The 19,380-nt window shown below is 42.2% G+C and overlaps 1 protein-coding gene across 9 annotated transcripts in view; it reads left to right on the forward strand.

Moving 5' to 3' along the window:
* LOC308594918 (uncharacterized protein) overlaps positions 1-19,380 on the forward strand; it is a 151,682-nt gene that overhangs the window by 68,648 nt on the left and 63,654 nt on the right. For 6 of the 9 annotated variants that reach the window (XM_081208491.1, XM_081208493.1, XM_081208492.1 and 3 more), the window contains one exon: positions 3,381-3,485. The exons of 2 other annotated variants lie outside the window; for them this stretch is intronic. In XM_081208491.1, the coding sequence (XP_081064617.1) occupies positions 3,425-3,485 (61 nt within the window). In that variant the 5' untranslated portion in view covers positions 3,381-3,424. Of the gene's footprint in view, positions 1-3,380; positions 3,486-6,452; positions 6,556-19,380 lie in introns of those variants that run through there. One more of the 9 variants, XR_014011663.1, reaches the window with a different exon arrangement.

The following is a 19,380-nucleotide window of genomic DNA, read 5'->3' on the forward strand; positions in this document are numbered from 1 at the left end:
CTTGAAATTATCTACCCTGTTGATGATGTCTGGAAGTACCCTTCAGGGGCATGATCACATACACAGAAATTCACATAGTCTGTGTGGAAAAATTATAGGCCAGCAACTCTCCAGGTTCTTTTGCTTGTCAGAATCCAACCCAATTTCTCATCCCAAGTGGAAGTACTAAAAACTTCATGTGTTCTTAATTTCATACTGGACAGATATTGGCTGTATTATTCCAAGAGGGGCTTTCAGGAAAATCCACTTTGCTTTCTGACTGCATTGTATCACCTTCTTCGCAGCAGGACCATTTTTGTGCTGCAGCTGACATAGGTTTCTCTTGTGGCCACATCAGTTTGTGTATCAGATGTTCTTCGAGCAGATGATGGTCTGATTCAGACATACTAACGAAACATAGTTTGTTGTTATGTGCTTACACAGTTCCCCCTACCTTCCATCTCTCATTTGTGCATCAAGGAGGAGATGTAAAGCTTCCTTTGAGAAGCTAATTAGCTCTCCATCACAGAGTTCCAGTGTGTTGTGAGAGTCAGTGTGCTGTCATGGTTAGAGTGTTGAATGAGGACCTGGGAAATCAGGTTTCAAATCCCCACTCAGCCATTAAACTCACTGGGTGATTGTGGGACAGTCAGTCTCTCAGTCTAATTCACAAGGATGAACTGAGGATAAAATGGGGAAGGGAAGGAACATGTATGCTGCCTTCAACTCCTTGGGGAAAGGTGGGATATAAATGTTATACATTTTAAAAACCAATAATACTTTCTTCTAAATACAGGAAACTGGTTTGTACAAACGAAGATACCAAACTAGGACCTAAACCATGGCTTGGTACCCTAGTTTGTTAACTAACTACGGTTTGTACAGGTCATAGCTTCCTGGGACTCAGCTACATTCGTAAAGATAAAACACTTTATATGCGTTATAACACTGCCAGATGGCGCTGTGGAGTCCCACTTTCGTCAACATGATTTCCCTTTATGAAGTTTACAATGCATTTAACTGAAATGCCCAGTAGTTAATTCAGTAGGATTAATTCCAAGTATTTCAGTCAATACTTGGAACAGTGGGGAAGGAGGTCGTGGATGAGCCTGAGATTTTTAACGACAAGCCATGCTTTGTTGCTACATCTGATGTGGGGCATTATATATGGTGGTCTGAATCAAGTTAGATCAAATTCCATGAAAAATTTAATTCACAGCAAAATACTAGTGCAAACAAGGCTTGCCATTCTTAGCTTAAGCACATTATGTGGAAGTAATTCCCAGTAAAATCAGCGGGGGCATACTTGTTCTAAGCATCGTGTTCAGGATCAGGGTGGAAATCACTTTCTCCATTTTCAAAAGTGACTTACAGGGAATTTCCATATGCGGTTTCATTTTATCATCTTCAGAGTTGTATAATTTTAATGGAAACCCATCTGGTTGTTTAAAAGCCTGTTCCATGCTTCCCAGATCCTGGTACCCAAAACACAGCTCCACTGTGACGATGTTGGAGGACCAAGCATACTTTTGGATGTGTGGGAAATGGCATGCATGTTTATATGGTCGTGGTTTCACCTTACGCATGGACCACCAGGCTTTAATGACACATTTGGCCACAGAAGGTTCAGGCCACTGACCACTTTGTTTACCCCACTGAGCCAACTCACTGGCAAAGTGAAAGTTTCTGTCTCAGTTGCCAAAACATGGGATAAGACAAAAGATTGCTTGTCCATTTTTGCCACTTGAATACAAACATGAGAGATTCTTAAAGAACACACATTTTCCATGTTTATAGAATCTGTTACGGAGAGATGTCACTCATGCTATTTTGCCGGGAAATATGTACATTCAGTTTTGGGAAGTGCACTTAGACAACAATTACGTTTATTAAAAAACTGAATAAATTCCAATAACTTGTAAGTGCCCTTTTAAAGAGAATAGCTTGGCATGTTCATTTATACACATGCATGAGAGGGAGGGATAATTATATATGTGCAGTAGGATGTCCATGCTCTGTGTAATGCCTGTGCATTGTCACAATGATTTAACGCATGTATATATATTCACACAGGGACACGGGTGGCGTTGTGGGCTAAACTGCAGAGCCTAGGACTTGCCAATCAGAAGGTCGGTGGTTCGAATCCCCGCGATGGAGTGAGCTCCCGTTGCTCAGTCCCTGCTCCTGCCAACCTAGCAATTCCAAAGCACGTCAAAGTGCAAGTAGATAAATAGGTACCACTCCGGCGGGAAGGTAAATGGCATTTCCGTGTGCTGCTCTGGTTCGCCAGAAGTGGCTTAGTCATGCTGGCCACATGACCCGGAAGCTGTACGCCAGCTCCCTTGGCCAATAAAGCGAGATGAACGCCGCAACCCCAGAGTCGGCCACAACTGAACCTAATGGTCAGGGGTCCCCTTTACCCTTTATATATTCACACAAATGTGACTTATGGACACAGGAAATTCCCTTGTACTGAGTCAGACCATAGGTCTGAGTCAGATGCTGGCAGTGGCTTCCCAGGGTTTCAGACACCAGAATTCCTCAGTCCTACCTGGAGACACCAGCAATTGAACTTGGGACTTTCTGCATGCAAGGCGGATCTACAACCAAGCAATGGTCCTTCCACAGTTCACAGCAGAAAGCAAGAATCACCATCCCACAGTACAGTGGCATATTGCATTAATACCTGGAAGTTATTTGTGCCTCCTTTGAATCTGGCATAACACCTTGCATTTTTTAACCATTCACCCATTCATCATAGAAAAGATGCAAAAGAATAGTCTTGGGCCATTGGCGATCTTTTTAGGAACTGAGTGGGGTGGGATATAAATGGTCCAGGGTAAAGATAGAGATGAGGTAAAGGGCTTTTTCTATCCTCGAGTTCAGACTGTAATACAGGGAATGACCTGTAGTAGAGCATCTGCTTTGCATGCAGAAGGTCCCTGGTTCAGTCCTTGGCATTTCTTGGTAGGACTGGGAGTGTCTCCTGCCTGAAACCTTGGAGAGGCACTGCCAGTCACTTTGAGCTAAATGGACCAATTGGTCTGACTCAGTGCAAGGCAGCTTCCTGTGTTGCTGTGGCTTTTCTAGAATGGAAATTCTGGTCCCTTTGTTGACATAGGACACAACTTTATCCTGAGTCAGAGTTTCCACAACTTGCTTGCCACTGCCAGAAATTCATACAGTGCTTCGTCAGTGGAGGTAGACTGGATTACTGCAAAAGTGACCTTGCTGTGGTCATTGCAGTCATGTTTGTGGCATTTATCATCTCAATCATTTAACAATATTTATCCCACAGTAAGAAAGCCTAAAGGTTTGGCAGCTGATCCCAACCATTTAAGTGTTACTTCTTGCCCCCAAGGCAGGCAAGAGAATGAGGAAGTATGTTACTTTTCTCCTAGTGTTCAAGAGACCTGGAACATCAGCCAGAGGGATTGCTCTTGATATGATGGTGGCAATGGATACTCAGCCAAAAATGGATTTTGTAATACATTCTGTAAGACACAGTGAGTCAGTGGCGTAGCGTGGGGGGTGCAGGGGGGGCCGGCCGCACCGGGTGCAACATCTGGGGGGGGCGCTCGCACTCGCAGCTCTCTGCCCCTACCTGGCTCGAGTGCTAAAATCCACGGGTGCGGGGGCGCAAATTACTTGCCTTACCCCGGGTGCTGACAACCCACGCTACGCCACTTCAGTGAGTATAGGATTTGTCTCCAGAGGGAGGAAGTAGGGCAGGCAAGGCAAATGACAAATGGATTACCATTCAGCAACACATTATCAATCAGAAGGCCTTTGCACCTACCAACATGAATGGCAGGGTTCAGCTCAACACAGTGCACAAATATAGCATATTGGACCTATAACTTATCTGTATATAGCACAGTGGACCTATAGCATGTCTGACTGTGTTCCTTGAGTATGTGATTATGTCAAATGCCATCCTGAGTGTTGGCGGGAGGAAAGGCAGTTTGGAAATAAAACAAATCAGCTGGCAAAATGAGCTCCTGGCCACATCCAGAAGCAATGTCAGGTTCAGGAAGTCTCCCAAGCTCTGAATCTTATTCTTAAGGGTAGTATAACAGGTTATGCACCTACATCTTTCAAAATAGATTTCCTAGGTTACCCTCCACCCATATCAAAATGCTACTCTTATGTGGATTTAGCCTTAGTTTTAGTCCCTCAGTGATCAGACGTTTGGTCAGAATTTTAGCAGTTTCACCAGAACCAGATGAAAATGAGAAATGGTTGTGGGCAGCATACTGGTGTCATCACATATCAAATACCCTGATGGCCTTACAAATGTGTGTTTAAGTAAAATAATGCACTGCTGTTTGTGTGTATTTATTCATTGAATTAATTCCCCATCCTTCCTCTTGAAGGAACCCAGGGCACTTCCCCTCTTGACATACACTAGATCCAATATTGCTCCTGGATATCTGGGTGACAACTGTGGCAACAAGTGCACTTGTGCCCTTTCAACTGGTGTGCTAGTTTTGTCTCTTCCTGGAGAAGGCAATTCTGGCCACATTTCTGCATTTCTTAGTCAATTCTGGATTAGATTCCTGTGGTATGTTTTGTGTACAATTGCCCTTGATGAACGTTTGAAAACTACAGTTGGTGCAAATTGCAGTGACCTGAATGCCTTCAGCTGTCTGGGTTTTAAAACTTATCACACTAGACTTTTACCATCTGCACTAACTCCCTGTTTCCAGGCCCAGTTTAACTCACTGGTTTTTACGTATAAAGCCCTAAATGGCTTGGGATCAGGGTATCTGAAGAACCTCCTCCTTCCAGACAAACTACCCCACAAATTACAGTTATCATCAGATGCCCTGTTCCGTGTCAAGGAAGATGCAGGTAGCAGATCACAGAAAATGGGGCCTACTCTTGATTGTGGAACTCTCTCCCAAAAGAGGTTTGACTGGTCCCTTCACTGATGGTTTGTAGGTGGGCAGAGTCAAAGCATTTTATTTTATGGAGTTTAATTGTATGTCAGCTTCACACATTGCAGTTCTTATTTTGTTTCTTTACCTAGTAGTTTGGCTCTCCTTGATTTCTGTTGTACCAGCGGTGTGTTTTAATTATTGTGAATCATCACGGGGGCCCTCATGGGGGCTGAAAGGTGATATATGAATGTTTCAATAAGCAAATAAATAAGGGACACCAAGGGGGCAGCTGAGGGCAATCCCAAATAGAATGAGAACTGCAGCAGAGACATTGTGGTGGAACCATACCCTAAAAGGATGTGCAGCGTGACAGGATAACTGAAACAGTTTGAACTTGCCATTTACAAGAAGCAATTAACATTGCATATTACAGAGTAGAACCTACAGCACACAGTACAATTTGTTATAACTTGGTGTCAGCTGATTTTGACTGGTTTGTGGCTGCAAACTGATATTAACCACGACAAAAAGTGACTCTGTTTGGCTTTTTATTTCCATGCAGACATGGTAGACTTAATATGTCCATGTCTGGTGACATTAAAATTATCTTTCTTTTCTTTTTTAACTTTAACAAATGTGATCTGCGCATTTAATGTGTCCTCTCACCATTTTCCTTTGTGGCAACATGCAAGCTATATTTGGTGTTGCTGCCTTCTCTGTCAGATTATTTAGTGCAGGCTGCATAACCAGTGTGTGTATTTTTCTTTTTAATGGGTCATTTCACTGCCACATACCTAAACAGCTGGAATGAACTGATACTTAGTGATGGTAACATTCTGGGCAATGTTAACATCTGTTTCTCTTTGGAAATTTAAAGGCCAGTTGAGATTTAGAAAGCAATTGACTAGTATTGCACTACTAACTTCTTACTCTATATGTGGCATATTTTAATAGGTCAATCTTTGTAATTTGGAGAATGTGGGCTTATCTTCCACCATGTGGTTAAACTGTCACCGCAGCCAGCACTAGAAAAGTAAACCTTAATTGGAAATTATAGCTTTCCATTCAAAAGTAGCCCTGGAACCTTGCTTTTCTTGGGTCGAAGAATCTTTTGACACATCAGAAAATCGGTGGCTATTCAGTTGGGATATCTATGGGACAGTTTGTGTAAAGCTGTCTCCTGATAGATAAAAATAGCTATGGCTGCAATCTTATATACTTACCTGGGAACTCAGCAGGACTTACTTCTGTGTAAGGATGCACAGGATTACACTTGTAAATGACAGTAGGTGGATTTTTAATAAAATCTGGGGTGATTCAGTTCTCTCAATTCCTCATTTTTCCAATCTTAAATTCAGTTCTCCACATTTTGCAGTGATTTGCATTTTTTTAAAAAATATTGTGAAAGTAATTAGCATTTTAGGGTGAATCCACCTAATAAACACATTTTAATACACTGTTTTGACTAATGTGCACATTTTTGCAAGAAATTTTCCCTAATATAATGCATTTATGCCTTCAGTAAGATTTGGCTTTAAATGCATACTGAACCACATTTCTCCTCCATCCCTACTTATGCTCTCTCAACAGGAGTCCTTTGGGCATTTTATCTGCCTTCAGTTCTCCCTCTCCCCTGCCTTTGGAATGCAGAATTGAGCTTTAAAATAAAATTAAGGCAATAAATAAAACCTGCAAAACAATCAATCAGCAAGTAATTAAATTAAATAAATCAGTAGTATGCAATACCCCCCCCAAAACCCCCCCTAAGAACCTGCAAAATAAAAAAAAACCCTCTGTATAGCTCAGTGGTAGAACACATACTTTGCAGAGATAAGGTCAGAGTTCAAAGTTCAAATCCCTGGCCCCACCAATTAAATCAGAGTGGCCCAACTTTTCTTACCAAGTGGGCCACAGAATATTTTGGCACAGAACCTGCAGGCAGCACACTGCCTTGTCATGCAGGGAAGAATTGAGCAAGGCCTATGTTACAAGCTGGAGGAGACTTGGAACAGGTGAGGGTCACATGCCTCATTAAGCCCAGATGCTGCAGTCATCATGCAAAGTGCAAAAGGGAAGCAGAGATGAAGTGTTGTGTCTGCTCAACTGCCCATGCTGATGCGCCTCAGCTTGTTCCAGGATCTCTGTGGAACTTTGGACACATGGATTGACCCTGGGCTGGGGGCTTGACATATTGACTTGACACCAGGTAGGCCAGGGGTTTGGGATGGGGGTGGGATCAAATGTTGCTGAGGGCCACCCAAAAAGTCCTTGAGGGCCGCATGTGGTCCTTGGGCCACGATTGGACCAGTAGGACTGGGAAATATCTCTGTTTGACACCCTGGAGTGCCAATGCCTGCCACAAGTAGAGAATACTGGGCAAAATGATTTAAGTCAATGACTAGCAGCCAAAGGAGTAAATCACTTCACACTTAAAAACCACCTGTTCTCTGTAAATATGACATTTGCCTAGCATCAAAAACCAACAGAGAGGGGGATGGGATGGCTTTTCCCTTGAGAGGAAGTTCTAGAATTCTTGTGGCACCATTGAGGAGTCCCTGTTGCTGATTAGTCCCACCATATTTCAGTGAGCAGTGGCACCTGGAGCATAGCCTCTGAGGAACATCTGAGGATATGGGAAGTTTAACAAATTATTTTCGTTATCATGGTCACAACCATTGAGGATTTTAGTTTAAAGGTCAACACCAGAAGTTTGAATTGAGCCTGGAAGCAACAGGGAGTCAACAAAGATGTTTTAAGATAGGCAACATAAGATCCCTGCAGCCTGTCACATCAGCAAATTGGTGTCTGAATCATGAACATGCTGAAGCTTCTGAGAACATTTGAAAAGCAGACCCATATAAAGTGTCTACAGTAGCCCAGTCCTAATATGATTAAAACATGGGTGTTCTGTGGAACTGGCATTTCTTTTCAATTGCCCTAATACCCATGAATTCAGTTTCCCAAACTGCTACTGTTCTATAAGAGGTTGTTGGCTTGAGGACTTCCAGGTTAGCGCCTCCGGTAATGGCTGAATTCCTTTGATCGGGAGGAATTCGCTTCGTGGAAATTAGGGTCTGGCCACCACGGCGAAGGCGGGGACCCACAAAAAATCACAGGCGGGAGAAGCCTGTGAATGTGGGATTCGGCTGGCACCTTTTGCACCTCCCCTACTCGCGGGGAAACCCGGTTTCGGGGATCCGGAGCGACGTGGGGTGAGTGGCGCGGTGCTTCGAATTGACTGCTTCTTTCACGGAGTGAAGCCGCATTGCTGTTGCCAGAGAGCGCTGACTTTTCCTGTGGACAATTTGATTTTAAAACAACTACCCGTGAGTAGAACGGAAAATTGGATTTTAAAACGTCTTAATTTGCTACCGAAACGGGGAGGTTTCAAACAGGAAGTCCGCCTTCCCCTTTTGTAAATAGACTGAAGCAAAAAAGGCTGCAAGCTGAAGTCTTGGAAAGCTTTTCATAAAGGATTAAACTTCCATTGGCTAAAATCATCAAACCCCCCTTGGAAGCAGGAGGAGAGGGGGGAATTTTTAGACCTCGTAAGCCTGCAGGAGAGAGTGAAGAAAATCAAATTACCACCGCTCTGAACCTGGAAACGGGCTGCTAGTAAGACTGAAGTTTTGGATATGCTCATTGACTGTGAATAGATTGTTTGTGGACAGTAAATTAAAGAAGAGAAATACATTGTTTCCATTGTCTCCTTCTGCATTTAAAAAGGAGTAAATGTAATTGAAATTGAAACTAGCTTTATTGTTGGAACTGTGCTTAAAAGGATTGATACAAATAGAAATTGTTTCCCGCTAGAGGAAGCCTTTGAAATTGTTACATGAGCGGAGCTGGGGGAATTTCCATCTGTAAGATAAGATCGTGAGAATCTGGGATTGACCTTGGACCGTAAGGATGTTGACAGAAGAAGCCTTAGTGGTTGCATTATGTAAGATTAATAACTCACTGGAACAGCTCCATAGGAAGACGGATGTGATGATTATAAAAATTGATAACTTGGAACAAAAAGTGACCAATTTGGGACAAAAAGTGAGTATTAATACAGAAATTACTCAGGAATCGATACAGGGATCTACTTTGACATGGCAAATTGAGGAGAAGGCGGGGGAGAAAGTTGTTAGAGTCCCAGCCTTGCGTATGCAATTTGATGACTATAAGTGGATGCCTGTTACGACTGAATTTAGAGAAAGCCAGACTGTGAGGATTGGAGCCCCGCTTGAACCGGAGAAGGAAAGTTGGATAGATCCCTTTGGGACCTGGACTTGGGTCAGGAGGAGACTGGAGTTGTGGGGACTGCCAGACTTGGAGGAACTTTGAAATACGACTGGAAACATCTTGTGAATTTTACTTTTAACTATGGAGATTTGGCTGATTTGTTGAGAAGGAATAAAAACATTGTCAGGTGGGAATTTCCCCGAGATTTACCTTTCAGCATCAAAGGAAGGAAAATAAGAACAAGATCAGGAGAAGACAAAGCAAAGTGCATGTATAAACAAGAAGAAGACTCGCAGAAGGGACTTGGAAAAGAGTCAAGAGCCTCGGACAGAAGATCACCAGGTTGATGGACTATATGGAACTGACGGAAAGGACTGGCAGAATCCGAGACCAGGGAGAAGAGACGGTGGAAGAATACAGTGGTGCCTCGCAAGACGAAAAGAATCCGTTCTGAGAGTCTCTTCGTCTAGCGGTTTTTTGGTCTTGCGAAGCAAGCCCATTGACGGATTAGCGGATTAGCACTATTAGCGGCTTTTAGCGGCTTTTAGCGGCTTTTAGCGGCTTATCGGATCAGCTGATAAGCGGCTTAGCAGCTTAGAAAAAGGGGGGAAAGAAAAAAAATCCGCAGGAACTCGCAATACATTTTCGTCTTGTGAAGCAAGCCCATAGGAGATTTGTTTTGCGAAGCACCTCCAAAACGGAAAACTCTTTCGTCTAGCGAGTTTTCCGTCTTGCGAGGCATTCATCTTGCGGGGCACCACTGTATTGGAAAAAGTTTAAAATTTATATATGGAAATAATGTAAAATTAGTGTTAGAAAAATGTTGGAAGGAAATTATATGGCTTTAGTAGAAATGTTTTAAGGAATTAAGCATAAATAAGTATTATAGTTTTAATGGAAAATAAGGTTAAAATATGTTAAGATAACCATATGACAGAAAATAGAGAAAGATTGAAAGGATTTGCTGAAATAATTAATAGAAATGGAATACAAAAAGGGAGGTGAGAGGAGGTCGATGAAACAAGGGAATGAAAGAGAGGATATTGAGATGGTATGATGTGTGTTTTTTGAATTGTTTTTGCTTTTGTTTTGTTTAATGTGTTAATGTTGTGTTGTGTATTGTTTATATATTGTACTATATGTTTTTTCTTCTTCTTTTCTTTTTTTCTTTTTGTAAGGTTTAAAAGTAATAAATATTTTTTTTTAAAAAAAGAGGTTGTTGGCTTGAGACAATGGAGTGCACCTCCAGAGATGAAGTCCAACCAGTGCAGCACCTAAGTGACATCTCACAGGCACAAGCCTTTGCAGCGTGTATGGAGGTCCTAGGCTGCCCCAACTACAGTATTTGGGAATTGGCCTTTAACCCCGTACAAAAGAGGGCTACAAATGCTAGCATGAGAAGTGTAATATTTTGACTCTACTCCCTTGGCTCTCACTTCTGAAGATCCTATTCCCTCAATTCCAGGATAAATACAAAGTTCAGTGGGAACTTTCACTGTAGTTTCTCTGCTGAGTAAAAATCCTGTCTCTTGCCTTAATTCTGGAAATAAACTGATCCAAACTAACCCAAAGAATTTTATTCTTTTTGTTCCAATGCAAAAGCACATGAGAAGGAAAGAATCTATCCTCTGGCTATAGTTCACAGGCCAGGGAATATTTTTAGAGTATTTGGTTGTATTTCTTAAACATTAGAAAAGGAAGATCCTACTGAACATATTATTTCCCAATGAAATTTCCAGACTCCAGTACCACTCACAGAAGAATTAGAATAGCTGACACTCCATATCCTTAAAACATGTAGACGTTGCACCTCTTGCTCCTGTCTGAGTCACGTCCACCGTTTTAGCCTAGGACTTCAAAAAGCTAGCACAGGAGATTGTAAGTATTCAGTCAATGATAATACATTTTGTCTTCAGGAAGGGAAAGTGCCCTTGTGTTCAGATAGATGGACCACTGGTCCAATCCCACTGGCTCTTCTTATTTCCATTCCTTCATCAACCAACCTTCACTGATTTCATTTAAACTTAGCCTTTACTATGGAATTATTCAGCATCAGTCAATCAGCCCTAAATTTTCTATTTCAGTTACACCAAAACCTGATCCTTCCTTATTCCTCTCCCTTTTCTCTATTTCCCTCGGAGAGCTACAATTCCCAGAGTGGTTTAACCATCAACCCTTATTCCCAGAGCAGTCTGGGAAGTGTGGCTCTGGGAGGAGACTAGGGGTCTCCTAACAACTCTCAGCATCTTTCAACTGCAGTTCCCAGAATTCTTTGCAGGAAGGCATTATTGTTTAATGATAGTGCTTTAACTGTATAGTACAAATGGTGCATAACTGAAGTCATAGCATGCTTACTCAGAAGTAAGTTCCAGCTTGTCTGCTGTCCTGAATAAATGTGATTTGGCCATACATCTCCGTTTTCTGCCTATGAAGTTAATTAGACCAGCAAATGAAATATTTCTAACTGCTATGAAAGGGCAAATATTTCTTTCTAAAAATTAGAAGGCCAGCTAATTAGTTTTAACATTCAATAATAAACTTGTTCCTTCTCTACATGCCTTTGCTTTAACCAAACAGACTGTTAGAATGTACTGCTTAATTTTAAGCACATGAGTCATGGAGTCACATTATGGGCACATTTGCCTCAACAGCAACTGTGGGTTTTGTTGTGGGAATTCTCCCTGGTTTGGATGGTTTTTTTCACATGTTTTTCCAAGCAAACAACTCCCCAGACTATTGTAAACTTCTGCAAGAAACTCACTGCTGCAAAGTGTAGCCTATTACAAGATACATCTAAATGCATTTCCTGCAGTTACATATTGTTGGAAAAGAATACTTTGTGATAATGCCATCTCCCACCTGTCCTGGCTGCCAGGAAGAGGGGGAAAATAGATAATATGGATATTGACACACTGTATAAAGAACAATGCAGGCACTGATTAAGAACATTCAAAAAGAGGGATGGGGATTCTGTTGCCTTCCAGATGTTGGACTCCAATTACCCATCAGCCCAAGGCAGTATGACTGGGATCTATGATTCCAACAACATCTCTGTACTAAGATTACATCCAACTTTAGCAGCATGATTCTAAGACCCTCTTTACACAACACATTTTTTTGGGGGGGGACCCCCTATGGTTTAATGTTTTTGATAGTGAAGCCTACCCCATGTATTTGATGTTATTGTTCAGATAGACCTTTCCAGAAGAATGTGTAGCCTCCTTTTTCTTCCTTCAGTTGTCCCTCGCCTGCTCTTTGAGTCTCTTGAAGTGCTGCAATATTGATGTTAAAACATTGCAGCTCTCTTGCAATGGTGGCAGTTCTGCGTTCAGGACACTTGCTGCCTGTGTTATCTGACAAAGTCTGTATATTCCATGTTCCAAAGTTCATTTGTCTTTTACGACTGCTAGGTGGTGACCCCACTGGACGCAGTAATCCAGTCAGGGGGGGAAAGGAGGCAGACTGTGTTTAGGCACCTTTTCTAGCCCCTCCTCCTTTTTTGGGTGAGCAGAGTGGATCCTAAATAGGGCTGCTCAGTCATCGATACAGCTGCCGAGCTGCTCAACTGCCTCGTTCCTTGAGTCAGAATGACTGAATCTGTATCCACCAAATTTCTAAAATGACTGTTGCTGCTATTATAGAGTCCTTCCAGATGAGGGCTTAATATTGCAAATTGGTCAAATATTGCAAATGGGTCACAGATATTGTAAATGAGTCGTTGGCAACCTTTTAAAAAAAATTGTTGCATTTTCTGCAGAAAGGGCAAATTCAGATTGGGGGAGGGGATAGAGGCTGGCATTTTGGTACTGTCAACTTTGCATAGATACTGTGGAAAAAGCTGCATGCATGCTTCACAAATGCCACAGCAAACAGTCATAGGCAAGTGTGTTAGAATTCATACTGCCTGAAATGGAACCTTTCCTGAGATGTTTGCATGCTTGCAATTACTCAGTAGGAAGTAATCACAGTGCTTCTTTATTATTGCTAAACATGTCCCAGGCCTGAGCCATGCTATTTTTTTAAAAAAGTTCTAATTTAAGCTTTAACCAAACTAAGTTCCATGTAGGAGGTGAGTAATGAAATAGAACCCTTCCATTGTGCAGATGGAGCAGATATGACCGAGAGTCAAGAAAAAAATTGTACATGTTTCTTAGAATTGTTGAGAATCCAAAAGGTCACACACACTTTGGAGAAAGAAAATAGGAATGGTTTTATCCTCTTTCCAAAGAAAATGTTTCCCTAGTGAAAGGAATTAGAGATGTCCAATAACATTTATGTTCAAGAGCTCAGTACCCCCATTCCCATCCTGATGTCTCTTGAACTTGCTGCTGGGTGGATATTATGAATCTAGGAATACAGTATCAGAAAGTTATATTCAAGTGAATTGGGTGAATTTGTGTGTGTGTATTTAAATAACTTTCACATCACAAACTCAAATACATACATGCCTCCAAAGACCTTTAGCTCCAGGTGAATAGGTTTTTCATTTGCACTAAAGTTTTTTCTCACATTCCATCTGAAATGTTCTGTCCAGAATCATCTTCCTTGCTTGTTGTCCTGTTTTAGGAACTGGGACTAGTAACCAGATCCAATAAAGCAGATTTTATAGTTCATAAGGTGATGGTTGCATTTGATAATGCTATTTTAGCCATTCATCTTTGTAAGTGATACAGCTGCTTATCATGCATGGGAAGAGTCTGAAACCTCCTGCCTTCCCTCTGCAAAGTGGTTTAATTCACTTTTGGGAAGCAAGGGAAATTATATTGGAAGAACTAGAGGTACTGAAAGAGGAATGTTGTTTACCCTTTAATTTTAGTACTTTGCCTCTCATAAACTCTATTCCTTTATTGTGTTTCATGCTCCATTGTCGTGAATGATTATTTACAAATTGGTGGAAATTGTGTGATCTGATAAAACAACCATCAGTTGGTTCTAACTTGCTTTGAGTCATTTACAAAAAGATTGGAAACAGTATACCCAACTGAGTTCAGTAGAATTAATTCCTTACCCATACTTCAGAACTATAGGGATGTTACTTCTGGAGCATATGAGTGGGTCATTGGGCTGTTTATTGCCAAGCAAAGGAACACTCAGTCCAAAAGACCCCGCTTTCTCACTCATTGTACCAATTTGAACTGATACTGAACTGATTTTTCCATTGGAAAGTTAACCCCTTGTCTCTAGTACACAAGAAAATAGCCCTATTTGATTTTGTTGTACTTCAGTAGGATAGCTGTTCCAAACTGTTCCAAACTTTTGAGCTTGAGCAGTTTTGTAGATCTCAAACTCATTCCTTAACCAAGTAATAGTATGAATTATCACATTAAAAAGGGAAAGAGTCCATTCCAGTGAGGAACGAATATATGAGCTTATGTCTGGTAGACCTTGAGCTTCAATTGCCTGTTCCTTTTGTTCATGACATGACCTGCACCTTTAATAGTATTCCATGTTGCGGTGGCTGTTCTGTTTGGTGTGTGCATGTGTCCATCAATATTCTCTTCCTTTCAACTGCATCTGGGGAGTAGAGCAGGGAGGAGAATCTGTTCACCACATGCCATTTTTGAGATGTAGCATGGCTTGGTCATACATCCTCTTAAAACGATTTGGCCACTTGTCATCTGGAAGTATTTTAAAAGGCACCTCAAGGGGGGGGGGGTGGATAACAAAGCAAATAGTGCTGGTTTACCACAATGGAACAGATATGGAATGTGATCAGTTAGCTGCAAGCTACAGATAAACACACACATTGAGGAGCCAGCTAAGACAAACAGAAACCATGTTATCATCCGGTCAAACAAGAGGAGTTTGGAGTAAATTGATGGCATTGTTTATATATTTCTCTCTCCCCCACCCCACCCCAAAGAGGTAGCTGAGAGGTTTTGAAAGTCTCTCTCTCTCTCTCTCTCTCTCTCTCTCTCTCTCTCTCTCTCTCTCTCTTATAGGCCTCCAGTAGCTTTGGTTTATTTTTATATGTCTCTTCTGGGGTTAGGTGGGTCATATTATTTATTTCATGAGATGTGTTGTGTATTCTTTTGTATGGAATGCAAAAGAATAACTGGAGTAACCATAGGACTATTCTGTTTTTATCACTTTAGGTAAAACAGCATAAATCTTACTCTTAAATATGTGTAGTTGGAAAATATTACTTCTGTTATTGCCATTGTACTAGGAAGTCATTATATCCTTTCTCACCTTTCTCCTGTATCTGATGCAAATAATGTGGCTTATAACTAGCTTAATTTCAAGCTTTTGCAAAATGAGATTAGTTCTATCCTATGTAAGCAAGGGTTGACAGGTTTTGAGTAGCCAACTGAAACTTTGTCATCAATAGGATGTGCCCTTGCCACCAAGGAGTGTGGAGTCTTGTGTCTGATTTAATGGTGCATCTTTGAGCTCCAACCACCCAGCAGGCACAGAGAAAACCCATATGCCTTTTCTGCCCTTCAGCAGTTTCAAGCTGGAAGGAATGGGACATGTGGCATGAGGTCAAAGGCAAACAGAAGCTCCTCTGCCGCAGTGGTGGAGGAAGCCGCTCGGGCGCCTGGGACGGCGTGCCCAGGGACGGGGCGCACTGCCCATGGGGTGAACCAGACCGCAGGGCCTCTGAAGTCTGCCTGCCTCCTCCCACTCAGCTACTGTACAGCTGGGGGGGAAGCAGCGGGCGGACCAGTTGGGCAGCGCAGAGCCTACGCATGCCCAAGCCACCGTGTCTCTCCCAGGAGAGATGTGTGGCTCGGGCACACTGCAGGCCCCATGGTAAGTGCCGCCCAACATTTTGTCACTCCCCTCAGTGGTGACACCCGGGGCAGACCACACCCAATGCACACCCCTTCCTCCACCCCTGCTCTGCCGTTCCCCCAGCTTGGAACCAGTGAGGGGACAGCAAAGTCATGCAGAGTTTTGTCTCTGTGTCTGCCAGGCAGCTGGAACTCCAACTACCCAGCAGGCACTAATATAATTAATAATAATAATAATTATACCCTGTCCATCTGACTGGGTTTCCCCAGCCACTCTGGGCGGCTTCCAACAGAATATTAAAATACAATAGTCTATTAAACATTAAAAGCTTTCCTAAACAGGGCTGCCTTCAGATGTCTTCTAAAAAATCTGGTAGTTTTTCTCTTTGACATCTGGTGGGAGGGCATTCCACAGGGCGGGTGCCACTACCAAGAAGGCCTTCTGCCTGGTTCCCTGTAACTTGGCTTCTCACAGCAAGGGAACCGCCAGAAGGCCCTCGGCGCTGGACCTCAGTGTCCCGGCATAATGATGGGGGTGGTGACGCTCCTTCAGGTATACTGGACCGAGGCCGTTTAGAGACAAGTTAACATGCCTGCACCTTCCTCCAGTGAGAAGGCAAAGGTTTGCTTTGGCTCTTGCACCCAGCAACTAGAGAGCTAAAACAAATTACAGGTGTCTTCCCATTGTGTTAGACTTGCCTATTGTGTGCGTGTGGTTTTTAGCTTTCATTTTGTTCTGATTTTCATATTTAGTTTTAGTGATTGTTTCTTGATCATGACCTTATAAGTCATCTGATATCATTCTTTTGGCATTATGAATAAGCCTGACTAGATTTTTTTAAAAAAATAATTCCTGCATTTCTTATTCAAACTTGTTCACATTTTGTGGTCTAAAAGCTTTAGGAGCGCCTGACTGCACTATGTGGTTTCAGGAGGTCTGTAATCTGTTGGTAGCCCTCCATAACCCCAGACTGCCCTTCCAAATTTTATTCCTAAAGTCCAATGTAACATGTTTATTATTCTGTAAATCGCCTATACTGCCAGTGTTGTGTTTTTTTCTGGTGACACTCAATGGTACGCAGTGCTGGCACTTCTTTTGCTAGAAAAAAAGGACTGGCTTTGGGTCACTTTCTGAGAAAAGTGACTAATAAATGCAGTTGGTGATGATGTATAGGGCTGCATTGTAGTTAATGAGGTTAATGTTGTTAATTAAAGCAGAGTTTCATGGATACTTAACCATGAGGCAGACACTTATGTTCAACGTGGGTCATTGTCTGCAATGGAATGTGAGTGCAATCCACTCCTGGTACTTAAGAGGTATCAGTTGGGATCTGCCACTACTCAGGGCAAAGCAGTGGCGTAGCGTGGGGGGTGCAGGGGGGGCCGGCCGCACCGGGCGCAACATCTGGGGGTTAGGGTTAGGGGCGCAAATCCACGGGTTAGGGGGCACATATTACTTGCCTTGCCCCGGGTGCTGACAACCCACGCTACGCCACTGGGGCAAAGCACCAAGGTACCAATCTCATTACAAACAGCATTACATTAGCATAGTTTAAAATACCTATGTTTGTCTTGACAACGAAAGTGGGTATTTTGGGCTCTCCCCACCCCCAATTGTTCCTTGTTCATGCTAACATTTTAAAACAATTCCTATAAATGCAATATAAAATTGAGCTGTAACTCTGTCAAAATCTATGTGGAGCCATTCTTCACTGGCTCCAATCCTATTTTCTTCCAATATTGTATAGACTCCTTAAGTCAAAGAGTCAGCTGATGCTATTGAATTCACTATACAGAAATCAGGTGATGAAAATCTGATATTTCTTGACCTGACTGACCTCCTTGAAAGGCTCGGGTTTCTCCACATCTGCGTCTGTACTGCAAAATTATAGTTGTTTAGTATTGGTATAGCTGTTTATGTACAAGAAGAACAAGCAGGGAATGAGACTAGAATAAACATAATGTCATTCATACAAATCTTGATTACAGTAGGATAATCAAACTGGCACCAATGGAGAACGTTGAATGCAAAATAAGTTAACCTGCCAACTTATGATGGTGGGGGGAACCTCAGACGTCTTCTGGGGTCTTTGTCCTTACAGTACATAATAAGAGTTTGCTGGATCAGGCCAATGGCTCATCTAGTCCAGCATCTTGTTCTCACATCAGTCAACCAGATAGATGCCTATAGGGAACCTGAAAGCAGAACCTGAACACAACAGCATTCTCTTTACACATAATTCACAGCAACTGATGTTCAGAACAACTGATTAAACACAGCTTTTGTGGCTAGCAACCAATGATATCTTTTTCCTCCACAAGAGGAGCTTGTGTATGGTTATGGCATGTCAAAAAAGTCCATCTAACCTCCATTTGCTTATAGAGTTGTGAAAGCTGGTTACTTAAATGTAGAAAGTTCCAGAAGCAAATCAGAATGCAGATCTCTCAGTGTCTGTTTTCTCCTCACCATCTGCACAAACTAGGCACATGCCGGAAAGGAGAATTTCTTCCATCTCAGAATGGTTCAGGAAACTCTGGGAATTGTAGCTCTGCAAGGCGACTGAGGGTCTCCTAACAACTCACAGTAATCTTAACAAACTGTAGCTCCCAGAGTTCTTTGGGGGAAGCCATGACTATTTAAAGTAGTATTGTAGTACTTTAAATGTATAGTGGGAATGGGACCTAAGGCTAATTATTTTAACTCCACCTACCTGGGAGTAATTCAGTGGGACTTATTTCTGGGCAGACATGGTTAGGATTATCCTGTAAGGCTTCAATCCAATGCTCACTTGCCTGGAAGTAAGTTTTATTGAACTCATTAGAACTTACTTCTGAGAAAACAGATGAGGTACCCCTAATTTCTCCATTCAAAAATCCCAAATGGAGGAGGGGGGAAACACCTGGGGTCCCCCCCAGTTAGTTTGTGTCACACAACAATTCATGAATTCCACATATAATTAATTTGCCACTTCATTTTGAGAAGTCATTTTTAATATAAGTAAAACTCTTGAATTCTGAATGAAATGTAGCTCTCAACATCTTTTCTTTCAACATGAAATAAAATTGTGACTAGTTTTCCACTGCTGTTAGCACTGCTGAGGCAAAATTGGTGTAGGATTTGGTGCAGACAGACTTCTGGCTATTAACACCTTTTCTAACACTTGATCTCTTGGATGGGTTGAAGCAGATCCGATAACCATAGTGCTGAACATTGTGAGGGTAGCCAGAAAGCTGTCTACACTAGACCTCCCCACATTGCTAATGCTAATTCTGCCTAAACTGGTATTAACGGTAGTGGGAAATTTGTCAAAAATTCCCGCTTTATAGGCTGGGCTATGGAGTCTGCAAAGGGAGCAGAGTGGACCTGCAGGGAGGGGAGGGGCAGGATGAGGTGGAGCAATGGAATCCTACCTAACACTGTTTGGGAGAAATTGGATGCACAGACTGGATTACATTTTTCCATTGTGTATCCACTGTCATTAAGAAAAAGGGTGCAAATTTGTCCATAGGTTTTTAAACAGCTGTAAGCAATATTCAGCCGATTAATCTCT

The sequence above is a fragment of the Podarcis bocagei genome (assembly GCF_964188305.1).
Source record: "Podarcis bocagei genome assembly, chromosome: 9".
In the NCBI taxonomy this organism is placed as follows: Eukaryota; Metazoa; Chordata; class Lepidosauria; order Squamata; family Lacertidae; genus Podarcis; species Podarcis bocagei.